General features: G+C 51.6%; 3 protein-coding genes across 5 annotated transcripts; 1 reads left to right on the forward strand and 2 right to left on the reverse strand.

The window, feature by feature from the left end:
• Positions 1 to 815: 815 nt before the first annotated feature.
• On the reverse strand, positions 816 to 7,472 carry ATP1B2 (ATPase Na+/K+ transporting subunit beta 2). Of its 2 annotated transcripts, XR_014298311.1 has the most exons (8): positions 6,829 to 7,472; positions 4,921 to 5,049; positions 4,110 to 4,214; positions 3,795 to 4,000; positions 3,501 to 3,557; positions 2,621 to 2,719; positions 2,260 to 2,513; positions 816 to 988 (listed from the first exon to the last, which is right to left on the reverse strand). XR_014298311.1 is itself a non-coding variant. In XM_082678914.1 (7 exons), exons 1-7 carry the CDS (start codon positions 6,938 to 6,940, stop codon positions 2,349 to 2,351), a joined length of 873 nt encoding a protein of 290 aa, XP_082535040.1. In that variant the 5' UTR covers positions 6,941 to 7,472; the 3' UTR covers positions 816 to 2,348. The 2 variants fall into 2 exon arrangements, 1 of the variants encoding a protein (XP_082535040.1); XM_082678914.1 differs by having other exon boundaries at positions 816 to 2,513.
• Positions 7,473 to 14,814: 7,342 nt separating this feature from the next.
• On the reverse strand, positions 14,815 to 19,267 carry SHBG (sex hormone binding globulin; the record flags this gene model as incomplete). The annotated part of the gene is made up of 8 exons (XM_082679455.1): positions 19,139 to 19,267; positions 18,882 to 18,973; positions 17,567 to 17,756; positions 16,498 to 16,659; positions 16,103 to 16,262; positions 15,850 to 15,986; positions 15,241 to 15,448; positions 14,815 to 14,987 (listed from the first exon to the last, which is right to left on the reverse strand). The coding sequence occupies exons 1-8, from the start codon at positions 19,244 to 19,246 to the stop codon at positions 14,815 to 14,817; spliced, it is 1,230 nt and encodes a 409-aa protein (XP_082535581.1). The 5' UTR covers positions 19,247 to 19,267.
• Positions 19,268 to 20,348: 1,081 nt separating this feature from the next.
• SAT2 (spermidine/spermine N1-acetyltransferase family member 2) lies at positions 20,349 to 22,099 on the forward strand. Of its 2 annotated transcripts, XM_082678323.1 has the most exons (7): positions 20,349 to 20,648; positions 20,819 to 20,870; positions 21,007 to 21,090; positions 21,190 to 21,291; positions 21,434 to 21,474; positions 21,608 to 21,719; positions 21,804 to 22,092. In XM_082678323.1, exons 1-7 carry the CDS (start codon positions 20,583 to 20,585, stop codon positions 21,851 to 21,853), a joined length of 507 nt encoding a protein of 168 aa, XP_082534449.1. In that variant the 5' UTR covers positions 20,349 to 20,582; the 3' UTR covers positions 21,854 to 22,092. The 2 variants fall into 2 exon arrangements, with proteins under 2 accessions (XP_082534449.1, XP_082534448.1); XM_082678322.1 differs by having other exon boundaries at positions 21,608 to 22,099.
• Positions 22,100 to 25,246: the final 3,147 nt, after the last annotated feature.

Here is a 25,246-nt window from a genome sequence, read left to right on the forward strand (position 1 = left end):
TGTGGATATATGTGTATGCATAATAAAGTTATTTTTCAAGGCAAATATTGAGGAACTCATTGCAAACAAAAACAAATAAGCCCCAAGAAAATAAAAATTAGCTATAAAGCCATCCACAAATACCACAATCAACACTGTGGTATAGACTCATCCATCCTTTTTTTCTACGCTTGTGTGTGTACGTTTTTTACGCACAAAACTGGGCTCCTACGGTTCATATTGTTTTGAGATCTGTTTCTTCTGATCAATTTTCCTCACCTGTCTCTGGGCATTTGCTGATGCTAGTCTCTCCCCCTAAAACCACCACATCCTTTAAGCCCTTCGAAGCCCCCACAGGGAGTGGGTGACCACTCTGAAGTTTGTCCTCACCAGCTTTCTCCCCTTCCTGGAAATACATTTAGGTCTACCTGGTTTGAGAGTTTCTCTTGTGCTCCTCCCCTCTCCTGTTAAACTGGGGAGCTCCTTGGGGGCAGGCACTCTGCCTCTTTCATAAGTGTGTCTTCCTGGTGCCTAGAATGCACAGAGTAGGCACTTTATAAGTATTGCTGTAGGAAAGGACGTAGGCTTCTTGCCTGTCTTGTATTGAGTGATCTCAAGATAGTATACGTGATGGAGCAATCTAGGAGGTAGATGCTTGGACACTGGATGGAAGAGATCAAAGCTGGGGAGTGGGCCCCCAAGGGCTGGGTAACTCCCGGGTCACCCAAATCCACCCCCCACCCCCTTCCCAGGGCTCTTCCAAATGCTCAGAAAGGAACAACCTGCACACAGGGCTCCCTGTATGATATATATTTATATATATAATTGCTCTCATTTTATTGTACTTTATCCTCTTTTTACAGTAGATCTGACACAGGCATTAAATAACTGCAGAGAGAGACCAGTGGGGTGAGGGGAGTGCAGGAAGACATGGGGACCCAAAGGGAAGAGACTCAGATCCAGCGAGAGAAAAACAGGGGAGAGTCCATCTGTGGGTGGGATGTGGAAGCTGCAGCATCAAAAAAAAAGGAAGTCAGAGGGGAGGAAGTGAAGGACGTGGGAAAAGAAAGAGTTAAAATGCCTCTATAACTCAAGATCACAGGCAGTCCCTCATTTAACATTCTATGGGCACTATGGGGTTGTTTAAGAAGGCAAAGGGGTCTGAAGGAGACGGAAACAAGAAATTCAGAGCCTTAGATGGAGGAGGTATTTGCAATTTTCAGGCTGGCATGCAGAGAAAAAGGAAGGAGTTAGTGATTAGTTGATAACTTGCTAAGAGAAGCCAGAGAGAGAATGGTGGGGGCATATCTGGGCCCAGGGGAAGGAGGTGGAATAGTCCCATAGCCAGCTGACGTTTCCAAGGTGGCCACTGGGGACCTAGCCAAAATGGCTGCCCCTCCCCCAGGGCGCCTGGGAAGTGGAACTTGCAGGATATTCTGGGAACGCGAACAGGGGGAAGGGAGCCATCGGCAAAAACAAAGTGGACATTCAGCCTAGGTCAACCCCGCCCCTCTGAGTGCCTAGTTGGGTGACAGGAGGGACCAGAAGAGAATTTTCAAGAACCAACATGGACTTCTCCTTCAGACCCTCATTCCCAGCTCACGTAGTCAACGTGGGGTGAGAAGCCAGATGTGCCAGGAAAGAGGGAAAAGGCCACAGAGCCACGTTGTCCTCAATTACAAACGGTCCCCCTTTCAGTGGAGGGAATGGGGATGGAGAAGACCGGCCAGAGGAGGCAGACAAGTCAAAAGCCACTGAGACAGCGACTGTTGTAGATAGGCAGAAGGTGAGGGAGACAGAGGAAGGTGACAGCAGCTGAGCTGGAATGAGGGATAGAGGGCCACACTGGTGACCACTCTAACGTACAGAAATATTAAATCCCTATGCTGTGCACCTGGAACTAACGTAGTGTTGTAAGTCAATTCTCCTTCAATTTAAAAAACAGAATTGAGCGCCACCTCAGTGTGTGGAAGTAAGGGGTGAAATGAGATATGTGCGTAGGTGGATGGGTGGGCATTTTCTATAGCTCTCAGGGGATAAGAGGGCGGGACAGGTGGGTAGCTGTGAGGACACCCCACTCAAAGCTACTCCAGGCCTAGAAAGGCTCCCAACTCCTCTGTGACCGTCTTGGGGTCCCATCTCCCTGTCTCTGACTGAGCTAGGGTGGGAAGAAGATGGTGGAAAATGTGGGTAGCCAGGGAATCACGACAGACATCAGGCCGGGTTCAGAAGTAAAGGAAAAGGGACTCAGACAAGCCAGAGCTCTGTTATAAAAAATACCTTTGGGGTGGGTGAGGGAGGGATCAGGCAGGGTCAGGGATATTCCAGAAGCATCCGTAGGAAAGAGGTGGGGGCGGGAGGAAGGGGCCTCAGGTTTTGTTGATGCGGAGTTTGAAGGCCACGCGCCCAGCAAACTTGTCGCGCTCGTCGTCAGTGGCGATGTTGGCGGCGTTGATGCGGCACTCCACGTTCACCTCCACGTTGGGGGTCACATTCAGGAACTTCACGGCCACCAGGGGCTGCGTGTAGTTCACCTGGGCCAGAGGAGGAGAGCGAGGCTCCAGGCCCGCAGCAACTCGGCCTCCTCCCCAGGGCCCCGCTCCCCTGCAGGAACCAGCACCCAGCCTCCCACGGGACTTACGTGGAACTTCTTGCCGTAGTAGGGGAAGTACATGAGGTCGATGCTGCCGTTAGCAGGGAACATGACGAAGTTGCCGAGATTCTCAGCATCTTCATCTCGCTGTGGGAGACGCAGGAGGGTGGGGGAGAGCATGTGAGGGAACCCAGACGCTCTCCAGACTTCCCTTTGTTCCTCCTTGACCCCCAAATTATTGTCTCATATCCGTATCCCTTGAGCGCGGAGGCTGGTGTGTTTGCGCGTGCGCAGGAGCGGGTGTCCCATCTCTTCCATCAAACTGGGAAGGCCTCCAGGGCGCTAATGAACCTGAAGCCTCCTACTGCCCTCCCACCCCAAATTCTTACCCCATCCTCAGAAATCGGTTTCTGGAGCGGAGCCAAGAGAGAACAGATAAATGAGTAAGGGCTCAGTAGGAAACAAGGAGGGGGATGAACGAAGAGGGGCAGGAAGTTCCTAGAGAGGACAGAGGTGGGGGGAGCAGGGTTCCAAGGACAACTTAGTGGTGGCAGGTGGTGCTTACAGATCAGCAGCTACCAGATACCTAAAAAGAATTGAGGGATAGGAGAGACATGGGATGGAGAGCGGAAGACATAGTCAGGGAATAGAGGAGAACATGGAAGGATTAGGGAGAGAAGCCAGAAGCAGGGCTTTGGGCGGAGTCAGGAAGGGGGTGTCTATCCACACAAAAGAGCAGACTTCTGCATCCTAGAGAGAAGCAAGAGAGGTGGCAGCCCCTTGGAGTTTGAGCCATACCGGAGCCCACTCTTACCCCCTTGTCCCTAGAGTGATGGAGCTTCTGGGAGCAAAGAAGATAGGGAGAGATGAGTGAATGACATGGAAACCATGAAGGACAAACAGGTGCGCAAAGGCCCAACAAACTCACCTTCCCCACACAGGTAACATTCATGCTCTGGTTTGCTCCTGCATAGAAGTTGATGACCTGGAGTGAGGAGAGAGAGTCGCGAGGGTTAAAGAAAGAAGTTGTCAAAGACACAAGTATCCAGCCTTCCAACCACCATCTCAGCCTCCAATGGCCCCATCTCTCTTGTTCTCTCAGCCATTCAAATATCTAAAAATCTCCCGAAGCGCAAGAGCCCCAGCAAAATAAAGCAGCTGCCAGCAGATGGTGGCCCCAGCTCCCTCCTCCGTTCCCCCTGGGAACTAAGGTCGTGAGTACCCGGTTCATCTTGATGAAGACACAGGGCTGTCCTGTGCTGTAACCATAGTGGGTGGGGTCCCCAATGCCAGAGCAGTCGCCCAGCTGGGTCCGGTTGAACTGGCAGGCACGTTTCGGGTAGTTGAGAACTCCGTTATCTGGTTGTTCGTAATAGCGCCCAGGGAGGCAGACATCATTCTTTTGGGCTTGGATGGAGTCATTGTAAGCTACGGGGGGGGTGGGGGGGGAGAGTCACAGGCCTCATGTTCTGCTCCCAGGGTCTCCAGTCCCCTGCCCCGAGGTCCTGCACAGCCACATCACCAGCCCCATACTCACGCTCCAGGAATTTGTTGAGCTTCTGAACATGCTGGTTCCAGCTTTCAGTGTCACTGACATTGACAATGACATCTAGGTTCTCAGTCTTAGGGCGAATCATCAAGCCTAGTCAACAAAGGCGAGAGTGAGGGGTATATATAAGATGAGGGACCACACACAGAGGGAAAAAGATGGACATAGGGAACACCAGGGTGAGGGACAGGTGAAGATCCGAGATCGTCTTCCCGGGAGGGAGATCTCCTGTGAACATCTGCCACCTCCCCAGATCACAGAGCTCTCAGCTGTGGGAAATGGGAAGGCAGACTTCAAGAATTCCCCAGGGCTTCCCTGGTGGCGCAGTGGTTAAGAATCCGCCTGCCAGTGCAGGGGACATGGGTTTGAGCGCTGGTCCGGGAAGATCCCACGTGTCGCAGAGCAACTAAGCCCGTGCGCCACAACTACCGAGCCTGTGCTCTAGAGCCTGCGAGCCACAACTACTGGGCCCGTGTGCCACAACTACTGAAGCCCACAAGCCTAGAGCCCGTGCTCCGCAACAAGAGAAGCCACCGCAGTGAGAAGCCCGCACACCACAATGAAGAGTAGCCCCTGCTCGCCTCAACTAGAGAAAGCCTGCGTGGGCAATGAAGACTCAACACAGCCAAAAATAAAATAAATATTAAAAAAAAAAAAAGAACTCCCCAGCACATGGTGACGGGATCATCAGAACCGAACCTCTGAGAAGAGCTGACAGTTCTCAGCCTGTGAGTTCCTTTTGGATACCTGGGGGCACAAGAGCAGTTACAGTGGCTGGTGGGGGAGCCTCGTCACTCACCCGGTGTGGCCAGTCGGTCCTGGTACTTGGGAGTATGATCAGAGACCGTCTGCAGCATCACCCACATGGTGAGGGTGAACATGGCGGTGAGGAAGCCATAGAAGACGAGGTAGAAGAGGAGGATAAAGGCTAAGGAGGAGGAAACAGGGTCAGCAGGTTCCAGGTCTCCCTCGATGACCTGACCTAGCCCCACACACCCCTCTCCCACTCAGAGGTTCTGCACAGGAATGGATCGCAGAGCCTTGGGAAGCCTTCCCCTGGAAGCAAAAGGAGACAAGCTGAAAAGCGGCAGTTGTGTCTGGCTTCCAGCCATGACTCCCAGCCCTTCCTGATCCCACAGCACAGTGAAGCCCGACCTTGTGGAGGCCACAGGAGGGCTAAACTCTTGTTGCTGGTACAACTCATAGTATAGGCCGCAGTCATTTTGCCACAAATTACGTTCTCAACTCCTCAACCTTCGTGGCCCTGAAAAGGCACAATATCTGATACCACTGTATCGGTACTCATGCTTGAAGCTGTCTAGCACGATGACTTTCAAGCCGGCATTGGCCCCAATTCACAGCCAAACTCTTATCCCATCCCTCAGGGCGTGGATGTCCACACTCAAATAGCAAAATCTCTCTCTCAGAGCCCCACAAAAGCCAAACCTTGAATGAGGCTCCTGCCAAGCTACGAAGTCTCAGCTGTCCAGAACCTTCAACAGTCACCTACCCCCCAATTCACACACAGCACCCAGGGCAGAGGCAGGAGTAAACGTAGACCTCCAATAGCCTTTCAGACATAGAGCTGGTCCTTGGTGGATGTGACACGTCACTCCGTCACTCCTCAGCCTGGTGTGAGTACCTGCTGTTTCCACCACCCCAGACCCCCAGTCCTTCCATCTCAGAAGACACTTCACTCAAGAAGCCTTCTCAGATTCTCCCAAGCACTCGTGGATGCCTCCAGTCCCAGGGAGTGGACTGCAAGTTTCCTGCGGCAAGGACTGCATCGGACCCACCTCAAGTGCCCCAAGTGGCTGGGCTAATGGGGTCCGCGTTCAATTAGTGTGGATGAACTGTAAGCTGTGTCACACAATGTCTCCTGTGCTTCGACTTCCCAGCTTGAAAATCCCTTTCGGAAGAATTCCACCCCTCACTTGCACCTATGCCCAGCACGGGACCCTCAACCAGATGCAACTCCCTCCACGCCTCCCCAGTGGCGCCAAGGTATGGGTGGGTAAGGAGCCAAGCCACGCAAGCCCACAGACACACTGGGCCGGATGATGTACATGTCTCACCACTAGTGACCACTCCCTCCGCCTGCGACATCTGAGCCGAACACCCAGCCCCGAAAACCTCCCAGTGTCACCCCGGCGCAACAGCCCCCCACCCGCCAAGCAGTCACAGAAGGCTCCAAAAAACACCCGGTAGTAGGACACAGACAACTTCCGCTGTGAAGAACCCCCTCCAACACACTCCCCACCTCTCCAAGGCCCGCCCGCTCATGAACGTTCCCAGGGTCCAAGGGGTGGGCTCGAGCTAAAAATAGACGGGGCTGGCTAGCTAGTGAGAGTCAGAGGGAGGGAAGGGTCTCTCTTCTGGGGAAGGGGGGGCGACTGTGCGGAGCTGACCGGACTCCGACAGCGAGCGCGAGCGCCGCGGCGCGGACACGCGCTCAGAGCCCGCGACCCCCCGAGCGAGGGGGCTCCGCGGGGGACGGGAAGGCGGCAGTGACCTACTTTCTCCGCCTCCGCAGCGGCCAGCCAGGGAGATTAGACCGGCGATTCGGCGCCCTCCCAGCCCAGAGCCCGGCAGGGGGGCCGGACGCCGGGGACCCGGGAAGGGAGCTGGGGCTGTGCCGGCGGGACCTCGTGTGCTCGGGGCGTCGCCCGGTGGACCCCCAACCCCTCGCGCGGCCGGCCCCGCATACCCCAGCTGGTTCCGGTGCGGCCCATGAACTGGTGCGTCCTCGGGTTCCACACGAACTCCTTCCACTCCTCAACCACCTGCCCGCAGCTCTTCTTCTCTTTCTGAATGACCATCTTGACGGCGGGGGGCGAGTCCCGCGCGGGGCGGGGGCTACGGAGAAGCCGGGGTGCGGCGCGTGAAGCACACTCACGCACCAGAACGCGCGGGAAGCAAAGGCAGCGGGGGCGAGGGAGACCCCTCCCTCAGATATGCAGCTGCTGCAAATTCCGGGGCGCAGGGCCACACGTTGCGGGGTGCTGGCGGCGCGGCGTAGGATGCACAGAACCTAGGCCCCCCCCACTGCAATGAAAAGGGGGGTTGTCCGAGCAGGGGAGGATAAAAAGGGGAAGGGGTGCGAACGCAGCTTCACTCCCCAAACCTCCCAGAAGCAAAACGAAAAGGGATGCAAAAATAGACGGCTGCAAAACCCGAGAGAAGCGCATAAAAAATCGGGGTGCAAAGGGGCAGGGAGAGGTGGGGGAGGGGACCGCCCCGAAATCCGAGATGCAAAGAGGCTGTGGAGGAGGGTCGGGTGACCGTTCAAGGCTCTTCTGCCGAGCGGAGACCGCCACACCTGCGGTGGCTCGGCCGCGGGGGTGGGGTGGGGTGGGGACGCGCAGTTGTGGGAGACAGGCAGGGATAGGGGTCCCCCGGGCGGAGGCTCCGCTCTTCAGCAGTGCGGGGCCGGCAGCCGCGGCGTTCAGTCTATATACTCCGCGGCTCCGGGGGTGCCCGCCCCCTTTCCACCCCCCCCAAGAGGCCCCGCCTCCTCGCTGCTGGCCTGGGCGACTTCATGCATATGCAAATTTGGAGAAAGGGATTGGGCCCGCCCCCCTGACGCCTCTTCAGGACCTAGAGGTCTCTCCCTTACCCCCACTCCAGGTACTGGACTAGATCTGTGTGAGTGGAGAGGATAGAGGGCGTGTCCGGGCGGAGTAGAGGGAAAGATAACCCCCGAGAGACACAGAAGACAGAGAGGAAAACAGATATATGCTGAGATGGGGGCCCCATCTCAGGCAGGGAGTTAGAAAGAGACTAAGATCCAGGAGACGGGGCAGACTGTGAGACGAATAGAGAAGGAGTCAGAGATCAAGAAAAACAGATCGAAGAGACCAGCTGAGGTACTACACCAGCCGGGCTGGAAGCTAGAACAGTCCTCAAAGAGATCAATAGAGGCCACCACAGGAGGGAAATTCCCCTCATGGGAGCTGCTACCAATCCCCCCGACACCTCCTTCTCCAGTCCCACTGCCGCTTCTCCCACCACCTGGTTCTCCCCAAGCCTGGGGGCTTCTCTGCCTTCCCACCACATCCCTCATGAAACCCTTCCAGGGACTTCGCTGGTGGCGCAGTGATTAAGACTCTGCGCTCCCAATGCAGGGGGCCCTGGTTCCATCCCTGGTCAGGGAACTAGATCCCACGTGCATGCCGCAACTAAGGAGCCCACCTGCTACAACTAAGACCTGACGCGACCAAGTAAATATTAGGGGGACAAAAAAGCCCTTCCAACACCACATTCCCAGCCCCCAATACTGCCCTGAGACCCCAGCCCTGGAGCCCCATCTGCTTAGGTGTTCTGCCTCCTCCCACCCCCATGTCTGAACTCCCCTTCTCATTTGCCCATTTGGGTCAACAAACATTTATTGAGCACCTACTAGAGACCTTGTGCAACCCAGCGCTGGGGAGGTAAAGTCATGGTTCTCACAGGGCTCCAGAGACCCACAGTCTAGTAGGGAGGTACATGGGCCTCCAAAGACCTCCTGTTAAGAATCATTATCTGGGACTTCCTTAGTAGCGCAGTGGTTAAGAATCTGCCTGCCAATGCACGGGACACAGGTTTGAGCCCTGGTCCGGGAAGATCCCACATGTCTCGGAGCAACTAAGCCCGTGCTCACAACTACTGAGCCTGCGTTCTACGGCCCGTGTGCCACAACTACTGAAGCCCACCTGCCTAGAGCCCGTGCTCCGCAACAAGAGAAACCACCGCAATAAGAAGCCCGTGCACCGCAATGAAGAGTAGCCCCTGCTCGCCGCAACTAGAGAAAGCCCACGTGCAGCAATGAAGACCCAACGTAGCCAAAAATAAATAAATAAATTTATTTTTTTTAATGTTATTTTCTTTTAAAAAAATATTTATTTATTTCGGCTGCGTCAGCTCTTAGTTGTGGCACACAGGCTCTCTGGTTGTGGCGCGCAGGCTCCAGAACACGCAGGCTCAGTAGTTGCGGCGCGTGGGCTTAGTTGCCTTGCGGCATGTGGGATCTTAGTTCCCCGACCAGGGATCGAACCCGAGTCCCCTGCATTGGAAGGTGGATTCTTAACCACTGGACTACCAGGGAAGTCCCCAAAATGTTATTTTCTTTATCTAGAATAACATTAAATAAATTTAAAATACCATGAAAAGTCAAGAGAAGAACCATGGAAGAAAGGAAAATATTTTATATTTTAGTACGCGAACGGCACTTTTTTCCTGCTTTTTGAACAAGGGATTCCACATTTTCATATTGCACTGGGTCCCACAAATTATGCAGCTGGTCTTACTTCAGTCCCTTCTGCAGCAGACTCTGGATTAATTTTCTCAAAATACAGTTTTAATTAGGGCACCCCTCAGCTCAAAGGTCTTCGGTGGTTTCCTGTGACCCTGCAGGATGCAATCCTGATTCTTCAGTCTCACCCTCAGGGTACTCCATATCTAGACCCAGTCTGTATCCCCAACCTCCTTTGCCACTAGGCCCCAACTAGTCCTCTGCTGGAGCTGAGCCCGCCACTCCTGGGACAGGCTGTGCTTACTCCTGACTTTACACCTTTGTCCATTTCATCTCCACATCCTGGAAGACTGCCCACCCCTCAGAGTCCAGCCCCGACTCCCATTCATTCATTCAATGTGTACCTAATGAGCATTTGCTTAGAGCCAGGCACTATTCTGGTCCCTGTGCTCCTGGGACTCCCATTCCAATAAACCGTAAAAACAAACAAATTAAATAATGTTAATATTATGCAGAAAAAAATAAAACAGGGTGATGTGCCAGAGTGCCTGCATGGGCATGGATGGCCTTGCTGAGGAGATAACTTTTAATTGCCCCAAGTAACCCAAAGGAGCCATAGGGACATGTAGGGGAAGAGCTTTCCAGGTGGAGGGAAGGGTCAGTGCAAAGGCTGGGCTTGAACGAGGGACAGCAAGATTGGTACAGCAAGAGATCTGAGAGGTAGGCAGAGGCCAAGTCATGCAGGTCCTTGTATGCCAAAGGGAGTAGTTTGGATTTTAATCCAACCATCACAGAAACAATTCCAGGATTTTTCTGCGGGTTTTTTTTTGTTGTTTGTTTGTTTGGCCGCACTGTGCAGCACATGAGATTTTAGTTTCCCGACCAGGCATTGAACCCATGCCCCCTGCAGTAGAACCACCGAGTCTTAACCACTGGACCGCCAGGGAAGTCTTAATTCTACGGTTTTAGGCAATGGATCGACATGATTAAATTTAATGAAAATCACCATGGCTGCCGTGTGAGAGTGGACCATGGGAAGCGAGGAGGCCAGGTAGCAGGGCTTTGCAGCAGTCTGGGTGGGAGATATGGATGGCCTGGACCAGGGCAGCAGCTTTGCAGATGGAGACAAAAGGATGGGTTCAGAATCTATTTAGGCAGTAGAATGATGACCATGGCTAGTGCCTAGGTTTTTGTCTTGAGCAACTGGGCTGAAAACTCTTGTATTTTATCTTTTCAGCTAGACTGTAAGCTCTTTCAGAGCAAGGCTTTCTATATATCCTCCATACCCAAGCAACCCACAGAGCTACCGAAGATAATGCCTGGTTGCTGAATTGGGCTTAAACATGGAATGGCTCCTTCTACGAGAAACCTCAGGGAAGCAACTTGCCTTTTCCTTCATCAGTTAAGGAGCACGGAAATGGGCCAGTCTCGATCTGGAGAGATGAGGCCTGGATCTTACCCTCAACACACACAGCCTGGCAAACACAGGCCTGCAGATGGCCTCCAGACTGTTGGTTCAGTCTCTGCCCTGTACCCCAGGCTCACTTGGAAAAGAAAGAATGAATGTCTTCTGTACACTTAGGGCAGTTCTGGGGTAAGGCTGAGACTGCGTTGCTCCCTTCCATGCCTTCTCCTAAAGCTGAGGGTCAGCATGAGGAGGGCTGGGCGTAGGAAGGGAAGGACACTCTACTCCATGCAGCATTGGTGTTCACAGGGAAACAGGCTGAGGAAGGAGTGAGGGGGCAAAGAGCCATTACAAACCTCCAACCTCTTTCCGGAATCCAGCCCTCCCTCCAGCATCTCCAGAAAGGAGGAAGGGAATGAGAGCTCCCACACCCCCTCTCCCATACCCAGAGCCTGTCTTAGGTCTGTGCCCAATGATTCCCTTCCCCCACCAACCAAATCCCAGGGACTCAGCTGTCTGGGTTCCCAGCAAGATGGGTCTTTGTAGAGACAAGAACAAGGAAAGAAGAGAGCTCCAAAACACAGATATGGCTGGGGGGGTGGGGGTGGGGGAAGAAAAGTAGCGGGTTATTATTTAACGGGTACAGACTTTCAGTGTTACAAGATGAAGAGTTCTCGAGATGGACAGTGGTGATAGTTGCACAACATTGTGAAGCTTAATGCCACTGAACTGGACACTTGAAAATGGTTAAGATGGTAAAAGACTGAGGAAAACTGACTGGCTTGAATTTACTATTTCTTTTTTCTTTTTTTTTTTTTTGCGGTACGTGGGCCTCTCACTGTTGTGGCCTCTCCCGTTGCGGAGCACAGGCTCCAGACGCGCAGGCTCAGCGGCCATGGCTTATAGGCGCAGCCGCTCCACGGCATGTGGGATCTTCCCAGACCGTGGCAGGAACCCGTGTGCTCTGCATCAGCAGGCAGACTCTCAACCACTGCGCCACCAGGGAAGCCCTTGAATTTACTATTATAACGCCTCTTCTTTCTTGCAATTTATCATGGTCTGTGTAATGGCCTAGAGTGTCTTTGTTTTATGTGATGAAGGTATGTGTGATATTATGAAGGTATATATTTGTATTCGGTAACTGTTAAAGACTTAGCCTGACTTTAAAACATGCCACCTGGAACTAATATATAAATGTTTTTTATCTGTTGGCTTTTCATTTCATCCATGTATTCAATATATCTTGATTAAATTCCTCAAAAAATTGGTTAAGATGGTAAATTTTATGTTATGTGTATTTTACCACAATTTAAAAAAAAGGAAAGAAACACATGGTCCTGCACTGACTAGATCAAGCCCCAACTCCTCAGCAGGACATACAAGGCCTCTCACCCCGTGGCCCAAGGAGCCTTCCCAGTCTGCCCTCATTCCATCTCAGCCTGCCCCCAGTTCAGCCACATCACACACCCTTCCTTATCTTCCATACCCGGCAGGCTCAGACTCATATTTCAAGAACTATGCAGGAGGCTAATGATATAAACAAGAGCAACATTTCTCATACAGGGAGCATTTTCTATATGCCAAGCACTGTGCTGCACATCTGACTTACATGATTCCACCAAACGCTCCTGGCAACCCTGAGTAGGGTGACTTGCCCATTTTGTAGATGGGGAAACTGAAAGATAAAGAGGTTTAGTCATTTGTTCAAGTTCCTGGCACTTCCTAAGAGATCCCTATTAAATCATTTTACATATCTGTCTCTCTCCCCAGACCCCTGTTCTCCAGGGCCAGGACCAAGTCTTATTCATGTCTGGAGTCCCTGTGGAGTACCTAACACAGTGCTTGGCATACTGTCAGGGTCCAATAAATGTTAGTTGAAAGAAAGAAAGAGGGAGAGACAGAGAGAGAGAGAGAGAGAGAGAAGGAAGGAGGGAAGGGAAGAAGGGAAGAGAGAGGTAACACACAGGGTGGAGTGAGTGGGTAGACCAGGCTTGGAGCCTACAGCATATGCTCTCAAGCCCCAGAATGGTTTTTAGGGGTGTGGGAGAGGCAGGGGACACTGGGCTGGCATTGTAGGTGCCCTTGGTGGGAGCCTGGCAGAGTCTGTGTAAAAACAGAGTCAGTCTTAATGAAAGAGTGTAGACAGCTCTGGATGGTAATCAGGAATCTTGGAATCTAGGGCAGGCTGGAGAAAGAGAGGTTGGGAGCACAGTGTCCTGGACAGGATGGGGTAGAGGGAGGAGAGAAAAGCTAGCCCTTGGGAGATTCCTCAGGGACACAAGGCCAGGAAGTTGCCACTCAGAACAACCCCCTTGGTGGGGACCAGGTGTGTTCAAGCCCTTGAGCCTCTCTCCCCACTGGCTTGCTCGTACCCGAGACCCCCATAGGACTGGTTTCTTTTCAGGTTTCTATTCAGGTCTCTGCTCAAGTGACACTGCCTCAGAGAGGCCTTGCCTGACCACCTGGCTAATGCTGCCTCTCCCCTACCACCCTTGATTCTACTACAGGATTTTATTCCCTTTATAGAGACAACCACTATCTGAAATGACCTTGCTTATTTATTTTTGTTTATGGACCATCTGGCTGTCTCCTCTCTTACACTGTGGACTTCATAAGCGCAGGGATTGGGTCTATCCTTTTCATCAATGCATTCTCAGTGTCTAGAACAGTGCCTGGTACACAGTAGGTGCTCAGTAAATACCAGTTGAATGAACTTAGTCAAGTGGCCCAGGCTAACCCTGAACATTGCCCAGGGACCAGAGTTGAATTTGGGCTCTCTGGACATGCTGAGGACTCTCCTGAAAAACACTCTGACTGGAAGGAGGCAGCCATAGACTTGCAAACTTGAGATTGTGAGGGTCCAAGGAGGGGCCTAGGATGTGTCTTCCAACCCAGAGACTCTCTGGGGTCACTTAGGTCCTGGCTAATCCTTGTAGAAGGGGGACAGCAGGTCCAATGAGTGACTCACCCTGTTGCCTGGGTTACTGGTAGGAAGATCCTCGTAACCTAGGAAGCTGGGACACTGGGATCCCCATGGGGTCTGGAGATGGGGGATGGGCATGAAGTTTCCCAGGGAGCTGGGGGCTGAGGCAGGAGGGTACCCCAGGAAGGAGATGGGGCGCCAGGATTCTCCAGAGGTCTGGAGGCTGAGTCACCGTATGTTCTTTGAGGGCAGAGATATTCCCGACTCTGTCTGTTCTTTCCAGCTGGGACCAGCACAAACCAGTTCCTGTTTAATGGAGTAAAGACAAATTCATCTGGGAGCGCAGTTAGTGGGCCGAGATGAGGAGAGATAGAGGCAGCCTTCTCCCTCTGCTCTCCCCCCCTTTTCTTTCTCCCTGCTGCCTCCACCCCTTTTCCCAAAGGCCTCCATCTCTCTATGACCCACTCACGCCCCCTGCTGCTCCTTTCTTGGATAGCAGTGGCCTGTCTAAAGGACAACAAAATCCCATCTCTTCCCTTCCCTCCCGATTTCTGGGGACCAGCCCCAGAGGGACAAAGCTAAAGCCCCGGGGCTGCAGCTGCTGGGGAAGGAGGTGGGCTGCTGGCTCCCAGGGAGTGACTCGCAACTGGGGTGTGTGTGTCTGTGGGTCTGTGGGTGCTGTTGCTGGGATCTCAGCCTAAGAAGTCACCACTTCCTCAGGAATCCCTCCTCGATCCCCAGCCTAGGTCAAGGCCACTGGCCTTCGAGCTTTCTCAGTTCCCTGACTGCTCCTTTATGGCGTATATCAGAGTTTCCAATTATCCACTCACTTGTTAGTCTTTGATGGATGCCTGCCTCCCCCAGGGGACCACAAGCACAGAGAGGGCAGGAAGCAGGGTTAGTTTTTTGTTTTGCTTTGTTTGGGCCGCCATGTGCGGCATGCAGGATCTCAGTTCCCCGACCAGGATCGAATCCAGGCCCCCTGCGTTGGGAGCTCGGAGTCTTAACCACCTGCACTAGGGAAGTCCCGAAGCAGGGTAAGTTTTGCTCATCAGTGCAACCCGATGCTCAGCACAGTGCCTGGTACATTGCAGATACACAGTAAATATTTGTTAAATAAATGAATGAGTGACATTCAAAGGAGGTTCTTAGGTGGGGATGTAATGGTAGTGTCGGTGCCATTGCCTGGGCTCTGGGGGCAGCTGTGAGTCCAGATGTCCTGGCTTCTGCTCAGGGCCCGGTCCATGTCCAGCCTCTGGCCTTGTGCCCGAAGGCCATCCAAGCAAAAGGATGCAGAAGAGGCCTCTCCTACAGCGAGGTAGTATGGAGGAGGCATTAGGGTGGCCGTGGTCCAGAAGCTCCTCCCCACTTTTCCAGTCCTCTAACCTAAAGTTTTTAAAGCACTTCCTCCCACTGTCCCCTTATCCTCTCTCTTCTTATGGCCTTCTCCTCTTCCCTCGCAGAGATTTCCTTCCCCTAAAAATGCATCCCTTCCCACCTCTTCCCCTCCCCTTAGCTGTTTCCCATGGTGTGCTGAGAAACTTCAACATCACTTTCTTACCTGGCAAAGCCTCCAGGAAGAGACGCCCCTGTGTTTGGGCCCAGAGGTTGAGGAGGGGGGCAGGGCCCATGGGAGGCAGAGCAAGGATCTCCTTCTTTGTCCCCTGGCTCAGAACCACCCTGGACACAGTCAGCTTCAGCTGAAGAGTGATCCCCAAGATGAGGGGCAGATCCAGCCCTGGCCCTGACACAGAAGACAGCACCACTTTCTGCAGAGTGTGTGGGAAGGGACATAAGTGGGGGAGGAAAGAATGAACTGCATCTGCTCCATGTGGCCCCACCTCTGGCTGCCTTAATTCTGTCTCTTAGCCATGCAGTCTATCTACTGGCCATTCCCACCACCTCCATCCTGCCTTAACTCTCCTGGCTTGGCCTTCTATAAAACCACACCCTCCCCAGGTAAATATATAATCTAACTACAAGTCACTGTTTGCTGTGGGCAGCTTTAATATGTGTCTCTGCCCGCCCACCCCAACCCTTAAACCATTGTAATATTGACATTTTATTTTATTTTTATTTCTTTATTTTTTTGTAATATTGACGTTTTAGAGTCCCCTTTTCTCCCACTGCTCCCAGGCTCCACTGAACGCAGGCAGCATCTCCCTCTTACTTGATCTTGGAGGTGGAGGCTGAGCCAGAAAGGGTTTTCTGGGGTCCCAAGGGCAAGGAGGTGGCCTGAGCCTGCTGCTAGCTGGAGTCCCAGGTCCAAGGAGAAGGCCCAGGGCTCTACATGAGGCCAGGGAATGTCTGGGGGGAGAAATGACCCTCCTGAGGTCTGAAGGCTGGGGATTCATGGAGAGAAGGGGCTAGTGCTGGAGGGAAATGGACACAGAGCTGGCCATGGAGGGGAAAATAACCTTTACCTTCGAGACTGAATTCTGCACCAGTCCCTGGCGGGAAGAATATCCCAGGTTGAGACTCTACAGCACAGCTTCTGAGACTAGTGGGGACAGATGCTGAGGTCTGGGCCTGCTGGTCCAGCCAGTCTTCCCGGCGCAGGCAGCCATCCAGGGCAGAGACCAGCTGGAGCCCGTGTGGGGAAGGGAAGATGCGGGGGATGCTGGAATCAGGATATCTGAGCGCCAGTCCCAGACTTCCACCCTGTTTATTCCCCTCCAGGATGCAAGCATTTGGCCTCCCCCATGCAGCTCTCACCCCCTACCCCCTCCTTGAAGTGTGGACTTAGACCCCCACGGCCACCCAGCCAGCAATGCTTTACGAGCTTTGGTCATGGTTCCTGCCCCTGTGATGCAGCTACCCGCAACCAGAGTTTGGAAGCAGGGAAGAGCAGCACCCCCAGAACAATCCTCACGATGGGCTGGGGTTTGTGCGCCAGTGGCCCAGAGACCTGTCTCAGATGCAGCACCTCCTCCCCATCCAGCCCTAGCATCACAGAATCCGCATGGATCTTCACTTCCATCTGCAAGAAGAAAAAGAGAAGAAGAATCAGAGGTTCCTGGGGCCTGCCTCCACCACTTTCTTCAGAGGCAGTCTAGAAAACGCCATACTGAAGATGGCAGAGTAGAAGGACTTGAGCTCACCTCCTCTCATGAACACACCAAAATCACAACTAACTGCTGAGCAACCATCTACGAAAAAAGACTTGAACCTACCAGAGGCAGTCTAGTATGGCAGAAAGAACATGTACTTGAAGAGTCAGCTGGCATCCGCAGCTCACTCTGGACTTGTCACATACTAACAAAGCCTCAGAACTCCCTTCTGAAAAAATGGGGACAAGAATAGCAACTTCTGGGACTTCCCTGGCGGTCTAGTGGTTAAGACTCTGCAATTCTGGGACTTCCCTGGTGGTGCAGTGGTTCAGAATCCGCCTGCCAATGCAGAGGACACAGGTTCGATCCCTGGTCCGGGAAGATCCTACATGTCTTGGAGAAACTAAGCTTGTGTGCCACAACTACTGAGCCTGCGCTCTAGAGCCCGTGAGCCACAACTACTGAGCCTGCGTGCCACAACTACTGAAGCCCGCACGCCTAGAGCCCGTGCTCTGCAACAAGAGAAGCCACCACAATGAGAAGCCTGCGTACCGCAACAAAGACCCAATGCAGCCAAAAAAATAAATTAAATTATATTAAAAAAAAAAGACTCTGTGCTTCCACTGTGGGGGGCATGGGTTTAATCCCTGGTCAGGGAACTAAGATCCCGCATGCCAAGAGGTGTGGCCAAAAAAAAAAAAAAAAAAAGCAATTTCATGGGGCTTTTGTGTGGATTCAATGAGATGACAATGGTAAAGAGATGCCCAATAACTTGGTTCCATTCCCTTCCTCACACCAGCTCAAGACACCCCTCCCTCAGGACCAGATCTGGCTTACCTGGTGCCACCTCCCATCGTCCAGCCGGGGTCCAGCACCCACTGTAAGTTGGGCCCAGTGATTATGAAGCTGGATCTCAGGCCTGCCATCCCGAAGTCCCAGCACAAACCAGTCATCTTCTGGATTGGTATCACCATAAAAAATCACTCCCTCTGGATCCCAGGTCCGAAACTCAAAGGAGGAGGAGGTTCTGGAAGGACACAGAAGGAAAGACTGGGTATGGGGTGTGCTTTTTGAGCATAGATGTGAGGTTGAGGGAATTGGAGTACAGGGAGAGAGAAGGACAGGGAGACAGGGAACAGAGCGGGGCTGGTGCACTGTTTATAATAGCAAAGACATGGAAGCAACCTAAAGGTCCATCGATAGATGAATAGATAAAGAAGATTTGGTACATGTATGCAATGGGATATTACTCTGCCATGAAAAAGAATGAAACAAGGACTTCCTTGGTGGTCCAGTGGTTAAGACTCCAAGCTCCCAGTGCAGGGGGCCTGGGTTCCATCCCTGGTCAGGGAACTAGATCCCACATGTGGCAACTAAAGATCCTGAATGCCGCAACGAAGATCCCACATGCTGCAAATAAGACCCGGCACAGCCAAATAAATAAATAAATATTTAAGAAGGAAACAATGCCATTTGCAGCAACATGGATGGACCTAGAGATTATCATACTAAGCGAAGTAAATCAGACAAAGACAAAATACCATATGCTATCATTTACAAGTGGAATTTAAAAACTGATACAAATGAACTTATTTGCAAAACAGAAAGACTCACAGACATAAAAAACAAACTCATGGCTACCAAAGGGGAAGGTGGGGAGGGATACATTGGGAGTTTGGATTAACAGATGCAAACTACTATATGTAAAATAGATAAGCAACTTCTGTTGCTTATTCCTTGAAATGTGCCAGCTTATATTTTATCATCTTTTTTTTTTTTAATCACATCTTACTACCAAGTTTGGTCTCTGCTTTTCGCTTCTGTTTTAGGAGCAATGACCTCAATAAAGAATATTTTTGGAAAATAAAAATAAGCAACAAGGTCCTACTGTATAGCACAGGAAACTATATTCAATATCTTGTAATAAACCATAATGCAAAAGAACCTGAAAAAGAATATATATATAACATGTATCATAAATACATATATATATATAAAACTCAATCACTTTGCTGTACCCCAGAAACTAATGCAACATTGTAAATCAACTATACTTCAATTAAATAAAGCAAAAAAAAAAAAAAGAGAGAGGAGCTGATGGAGAGAGGGTGAGGTCAGGGGACTAGGTCAAAGAATTAGGTCAACCCCATACTTTATGATCTTGGTGAGGTTAAAGGACATGATGGTTACAAGTTCTTGTCCAGGGCCATTGCTGAGGTGCAGAGCAGGCCGGTCCTGAGTCCTCTGCCAGAGAGAAAAATAAACAAGCTGAAATAAGACGTGCCAGAGACAGACAGGAGGGAGAAGCACTGCTATAAGGCCAGAGGAGGAAAGAAAGGAAGAGAGCAGAGCTAAAGTGTAGCTCACTTAAACACACACAGGGCTTAGCGCCCTGTCCTGCTCCTGCACCTGTCTGGGGAGAGTATGTCTCACGGCTCGTCCTTCATGGCTGGGAGGCAGCAGTAGCAGCAGCAGCGGCAGCCCATGCCATGTGGCCGGTGGACCTCCGCTCTCCATAATCAGCCGCGCTCCTCTCTGTGCCTCAGACAACTCTGAGGAGAATGCGTGGGGGCAGGCAGCGTCGCACATGGTTGGTGGAGGGTTAAATGTTGCCCCGGGGGAAGAAGGGGGGCAGGAGACAGGGCCACTGACCCTACGGCCCCTCTGAGGACAAATGCAGTGAGGAACAGAGTTCCTCCACTACCCTCCCCCACTGCTGAGAAGGTTTCTGAGCTGGGAGAGGACACCTCACTTCCCCTCTCCTTCTAGAGCCTGACCTGGGTCCTCCAAGCCTTCTGCCCACCTGCGGAGGCTGCCTTGAGGACAAACATGAGATCTAGAAACAGACATGCCCAGATCCCCAAGTAGCATCCTCCATAAGGCCTAGAGCTGTGAGACATAGAATCCCAAATACTAGCTGGGTGACTGTGGGTAAGTCACCCCACCTGTGTGCTTTAGTGTCCTTGTCTGCGAAATGTGAAAAATACTTACTTTCCAGAGTTACTGTGAATGAGGATGAATCGAGATGATACAGGCACAGTGCCTGGTATCTGCTCTGAGCTCTTCCCTTAGTATTTTCCCAGGCCTCTGAGGCTTGCTGCATAGGGAGGTATTGTCTCTGAGTGTGATTCAGTGGATACTAAGAGTCCTGGTCCCCCCCCACCATTATCTTCTCTTAGCCGTCGACTACAAGGCCTAACCATTTACCAGTAGAAATTCATCACCCTCTCCCTGACCCATCTTAAAATACAAATGCCCCCAAGAGGAGTAACACTTTGAGCCAGTAGGCAAGAGCTGGAGGTCTTGGGGCTCACCCCGAGTCTGGATGGGCTGGAATGGGTGAGTTGGGGTGAAGGGTAGAGGAGGTATCACTGCACACTTCAGTTAAAGAAGGAGGTATCTTTTGAGCCGTGGAGTTTCTCCAACGGAGGCTGGAACACCCAGATAACAACAACGAGGAAGCCTCGGCAGTCCAGCCTTGACCCCTGCGGGGTGTGCGGTCAAGAGACCCGGCCGTAGGGGTAGAGCTGGGGGGCGGCGGGTGCGCGGGGGGCGGGGACATGCCTGCTCTGCAAGCTGATTGGCTGGCAGGTGCGGGCTGTAGGGGCCCGAAATTAGGGGCTACCAGGCCGTGCGGACCGCTAGTCCCACCACTCTCTCCGCCCCGCGGCAGCCGGAATCGGGCTTCTGCTTCCCAGCCCGCGGCTCCCCCACCACCTCGCTCCCCACCACTCCCCCGGCTTTCCGGGATCCGAATTTGGAGGCCCCTTAAAGGGTCCCCGTTGCTCTTCGTCCGGTCCTGCAGAACGGAAGTGGGGATCCTGGACTTCGGTTCCAGACGGTGGAGATCGGGATGGCTTCCGTGCTGATCCGAGAAGCCAAGGAGGGAGACTGTGGAAATATCCTGAGGCTGATTCGGGTGAGGGCTGCGGGCCGGAAACCGGGGTCCCAGAGGGGGTCAGAGCGGCGCTGCTGGAGTGGGGACGGGAAGGAGGAGGTGGGAGCAGAGGGAGGAGCGCGCCCAGGGCTCCTGCTTAGGGAGCAGTGAGGCCCTCCTGCCTTAATCTAGCCTCTGTCCGCACGCTGTAGGAACTCGCTGAGTACGAGAAACTCTCAGACCAGGTGAAGATCAGTGAAGAAGGTACGGGCCCAACACCTGAGTCCTGACGGAGGCTGGGGTGGAAGTGACGGATGGGTTCCCCAGGCAGTAACTCCAGACTGGGCACACACCCAGGCCTTCTTTCTCTATCTCTTTGTCACAACTCCGATCTCTGCAGCCCTGAGAGCAGATGGCTTTGGAGAGAATCCTTTCTATCACTGTTTGGTAGCAGAGATTCTTCCTGCGCCCGGGGAGCCACAGGGTAAGAGCACCCTGATCTCAGAGGTGCCCTCTCCAGTCAGCCTCAAAGGTCTCTCCCCCAGGTGCCCAGCCGCCTGACCCTTCTTTTTTTCTCTCTCAGGGCCCTGTGTGGTGGGCTATGGGCTATACTACTTCATCTACAGCACATGGAAGGGACGAAACATTTATCTGGAAGACATCTACGTGAAGCCAGAGTATCGGGGTACTGGGCAGAGGCCGGGATGGGAGAAAAGCAACCTATAGACTGGACCACCATCCCTTGCCTCTTAATCCTAGCCTATGGTCTTTTCTGGTCCCCTTCAACTCACACGATCCCTCTTTTTGCCTTTTTCTCCCCACATCAGGTCAGGGGATTGGCTCCAAAATAATCAAAAAAGTGGCTGAGGTGAGGAGAGGGATGGGGCTACAGGCTGGGCCCTGGCAAAGCAAAGCTGTATGGGAGGCACCTGGGTTGAATGGAGGGCGAGCAAGTCTTTTCCTTTTTGACCCAGGAAAGTGAGTGGTGTCTTCTCCCACAGGTGGCCCTGGATAAGGGCTGCTCCCAGCTCCGCCTGGCAGTCCTAGACTGGAACAAGGGGGCTATGAACTTGTATAAGGCCCTAGGAGCCCAAGATCTGACGGAAGCTGAAGGTTGGCACTGCTTTCGCTTTGAAGGAGAGGCGATGAGGGAGTTGGCAGGAAAGTGACGCCATCCCTTGGGGATCTCTATTTCAGCTTCTTCATCCCCACCAGCTCAAGCAGTCCTCAGAGACTGCCTCCACTGACCAAGGCCTCCCTGAAGGAAGGGAAGGAGAGTTGGAAGTGAATACTCCCAGACGGAAAGAACAGAGGTGAGGAAGAGGCAAGGCTTCCCACCTCCTTGTTAAGGGTGAAAAATAAACAAGAATTCCCATGTGTTGATGTGGTGTTGGGTGGAGGAATTGAGGATGTGACAAGCTTCAGCTATTACGACCCTTCCTCAGTGTTTTCTGGTCAGTGGATGTTGCTCCTGGGGATAAAAGTGGGCCTAAGATGACTTTCACCCACAATGGACCAGAGTATTGACTCTGGCCTCTAGCATACATATCAGGCTTGTTGGTCGGGTTTGGGACCCAGACAAAGGCCTCCAGTGTCTGGACTGGGCTGTGTAGAATCCGAGACTGAGGCAGGCCCACCGACTCAACAGATGGAGCAGGCTGCCACCTGGTGGTGGCATTTTAGGGACACTGGGAAGGACCACTGGCCCCAACTTTTCAAAAAATCCGCTCAGCTAGCGAGTGCTTTTTCTTTTTCAAAAGTCACAAAGCCTTTATTTTCAGTTCAGCAGAACCAAAACAAACCTTTAGGACGCGTGGAGACAAGAAGGGAAACAGGTTCATTTCCTACTTTCATCATATTTCGTAATGCAGGTTTGTTGCAGAGAAGTTTGAAGGGACATATAAAAATAAAATCCATAGCCTTACTTACATCTCTACTCTTAACCCTTTGGTATTGATTCTTTAGATTTTTTCAATGTACATATATACATACAGTTAGTTAAGTGTGTGGGGATTTATGGGATCAACTCTTTTGCAACCTGTTTTTTCATTTAACAATAAATCAGAAACATCTGTCTAAGTTATTAAACACATCATCACTTTCAGTGGTGACATATTATTCCTCTTGTGGAGGAACCATTGGTTAAATGGTCATAATTTAGACACTGAAAGTGGACAAGAAGGTAACATACATGTGTAAATTGTAAAAAACAGGATCCATGGAGTCTAGAGAGTTGAAGATCCATCTCAAAATTCAAAATTTTTAAAAAATACAGGGCTTCCCTGGTGGCGCAGTGGTTGAGAGTCCGCCTGCCGATGCAGGGGACACGGGTTCGTGCCCCGGTCTGGGAAGATCCCACATGCCGCGGAGTGGCTGGGCCCGTGAGCCATGGCCGCTGAGCCTGTGCGTCCGGAGCCTGTGCTCCGCAACTGGAGAGGCCACAACAGTGAGAGGCCCGCGTATCGCAAAAAAAAAAAAAAAAAAAAAAAACCCCAAAAAAATACAATTCAGCCAAACAACACTTCAAATGCCCAAATTCTTCCAGAGGGGTGCCAATTTTGGGCCCTTAAAACGAGTTTACAACAGATGGGCCTTTAGGACAAACTTGATTGAGAAATAATGAAGCTTGTCAGCCCCTTCCACAGATGGGAGCCAGAAGAATCCAGTTTCATACCCTTGGCTCATCTAATCTGGCAGGGATGAATATCTTTTTAACATGAACAAGTTATCTTTTGACAGCACTTTTAAAACTGAACTCAGAATGAGTTATTTCTGGAAGGACACACAAACAAGCAGAGAGTGGTCGCTTCCAGGGAGAGGAACTGGGTGTCCAGGTAACGGAAGGAAGGGGACTCTTTCCCATACCACTTTGGATCTTCTGAATTTTGTGCCTTGTCCATGTAGTACTTCAGAAAAATGAATAAATAAAACTTTAAATGCTAATGCAGAAGAAAAGAGTATGAACTAGGGGGGCTTCCCTGGTGGCGCAGTGGTTAAGAATCTGCCTGCCAATGCAGGGGACATGGGTTCGAGCCCTGGTCTGGGAAGATCCCACATGCCGCGGAGCGACTATGCGCGTCTCACCACAACTAGAGAAAGCCCTCGCACAGAAACGAAGCCCCAACACAGCCATAAATAAATAAATAAATAAATAAGAGTATGAACTAGGAAATTTAATATTTCCAAAATGTATCTTGCCCCCGTCCTGTTTTGTCTTTGCTTTTCGGAGTTTACACTTGTTTTTTGTTATTCGCTCATCCTGACCCAGATCTTACCAGTTTTCATAGGGTGTCTTTGCACCCCAGCATCAATCCATTCTGCAGCCACCCCATGGTCTCCCACCCACTCATCACTTCATTAACCTCCTGTAGGGTGATTCTATTAAGTGCTGGGGCTGACTAGTATAGAGTGAAAATCACCTGGGTTCTGGCCATTCCAGGGAGAACAGAGGGGAGGGCATTTAGGGGGAAGGATTTTTAAAGAAAGAATAGAGAAAAATATCTCTCAAATCTGTCCACATCCCTAACCCCACTCCCACTATCACCTCTCTTTGAAAATTGCTATAACCTCCTAACTGATCTCCCAGCCTCCTTCTGTAACTACCCCCTTCCATGGGGTTATTTTTTTTTAATCATAAATATACAGTATACTATTTAAAGTGTCAAATATCTCTACAAGACCTATATAAGAAAACAGTAGTCTCCCAATTCCCCTAACTCTTCACAGTCAATCATGTTCAATTGAGTTTTTAAATTGTATTGTTATGGGAGGGGGTTTGTATTCACCTTCATATTTCAAATTCAAAATGGCATACAGATATTGCTACTTTTTTTTTTTTTTTTTTTTTGGCCGCATTGGGTCTTCGTTGCTGCGCACGGGCTTTCTCTAGTTGCGGCGAATGGAAGCTACTCTTCGTTGCGGTGCGCAGGCTTCTCATCGCAGTGGCTTCTCTTGTTGCGGAGCACAGGCTCTAGGCACGTGGGCTTCAGTAGTTGTGGCACACGGGCTTAGTTGCTCTGAAGATGTGGGATCTTCCCGGACCAGGGTTCGAACCCGTGTCCCCTAGCATTGGCAGGCAGATTCTTAACCACTACACCACCAGGGAAGTCCAGATATTGCTACTTCTTGACGTTTCTGTTTCGAGCACTAGTATTGACCTCCCATTGCTAACCCTCTTTTCCAACCCCTCTTTCACCCCATCCCTACTTCCCATCCTTCCATCCTTCCAATATTATATCATAACTCTGGATGGATCTGTGTTTCGTGTTTACATGTTATGATTATGCAAATGCTCTTCACAGTTGAGCCATGAGGATTGTTATAGGTGTTTTTCTTTCTTTTTTAATTAATTAATTAATTAATTAATTAATTTTTGGTTGCATTGGGTCTTCGTTTCTGTGTGAGGGCTTTCTCTAGTTGCGGCAAGCGGGGGCCACTCTTCATCGCGATGCGTGGGCCTCTCACTATCGCGGCCTCTCTTGTTGCGGAGCACAGGCTCCAGACGCGCAGGCTCAGTAATTGTGGCTCACGGGCCTAGTTGCTCCGCGGCATGTGGGATCTTCCCAGACCAGGGCTCGAACCTGTGTCCCCTGCATTGGCAGGCAGATTCTCAACCACTGCGCCACCAGGGAAGCCCTTCT

The sequence above is a fragment of the Grampus griseus genome (genome assembly GCF_964374135.1).
Source record: "Grampus griseus genome assembly, chromosome: 20".
NCBI classification, from domain to species: Eukaryota; Metazoa; Chordata; class Mammalia; order Artiodactyla; family Delphinidae; genus Grampus; species Grampus griseus.

Coding starts and splice junctions, on each gene's coding strand:
- ATP1B2 (XM_082678914.1), bottom strand. CDS start 6,940: ATGGTCATTCAGAAAGAGAAGAAGAGCTGCGGGCAGGTGGTTGAGGAG. Junction 4,215..4,920: donor GGACCGACTGGCCACACCGG/GTGAGTGACGAG, acceptor TTTGTTGACTAG/GCTTGATGATTCGCCCTAAG. Junction 3,558..3,794: donor TCTTCATCAAGATGAACCGG/GTACTCACGACC, acceptor TCCTCACTCCAG/GTCATCAACTTCTATGCAGG.
- SAT2 (XM_082678322.1), top strand. CDS start 20,583: ATGGCTTCCGTGCTGATCCGAGAAGCCAAGGAGGGAGACTGTGGAAAT. Junction 20,649..20,818: donor ATATCCTGAGGCTGATTCGG/GTGAGGGCTGCG, acceptor CGCACGCTGTAG/GAACTCGCTGAGTACGAGAA. Junction 21,091..21,189: donor TGCGCCCGGGGAGCCACAGG/GTAAGAGCACCC, acceptor TTTCTCTCTCAG/GGCCCTGTGTGGTGGGCTAT.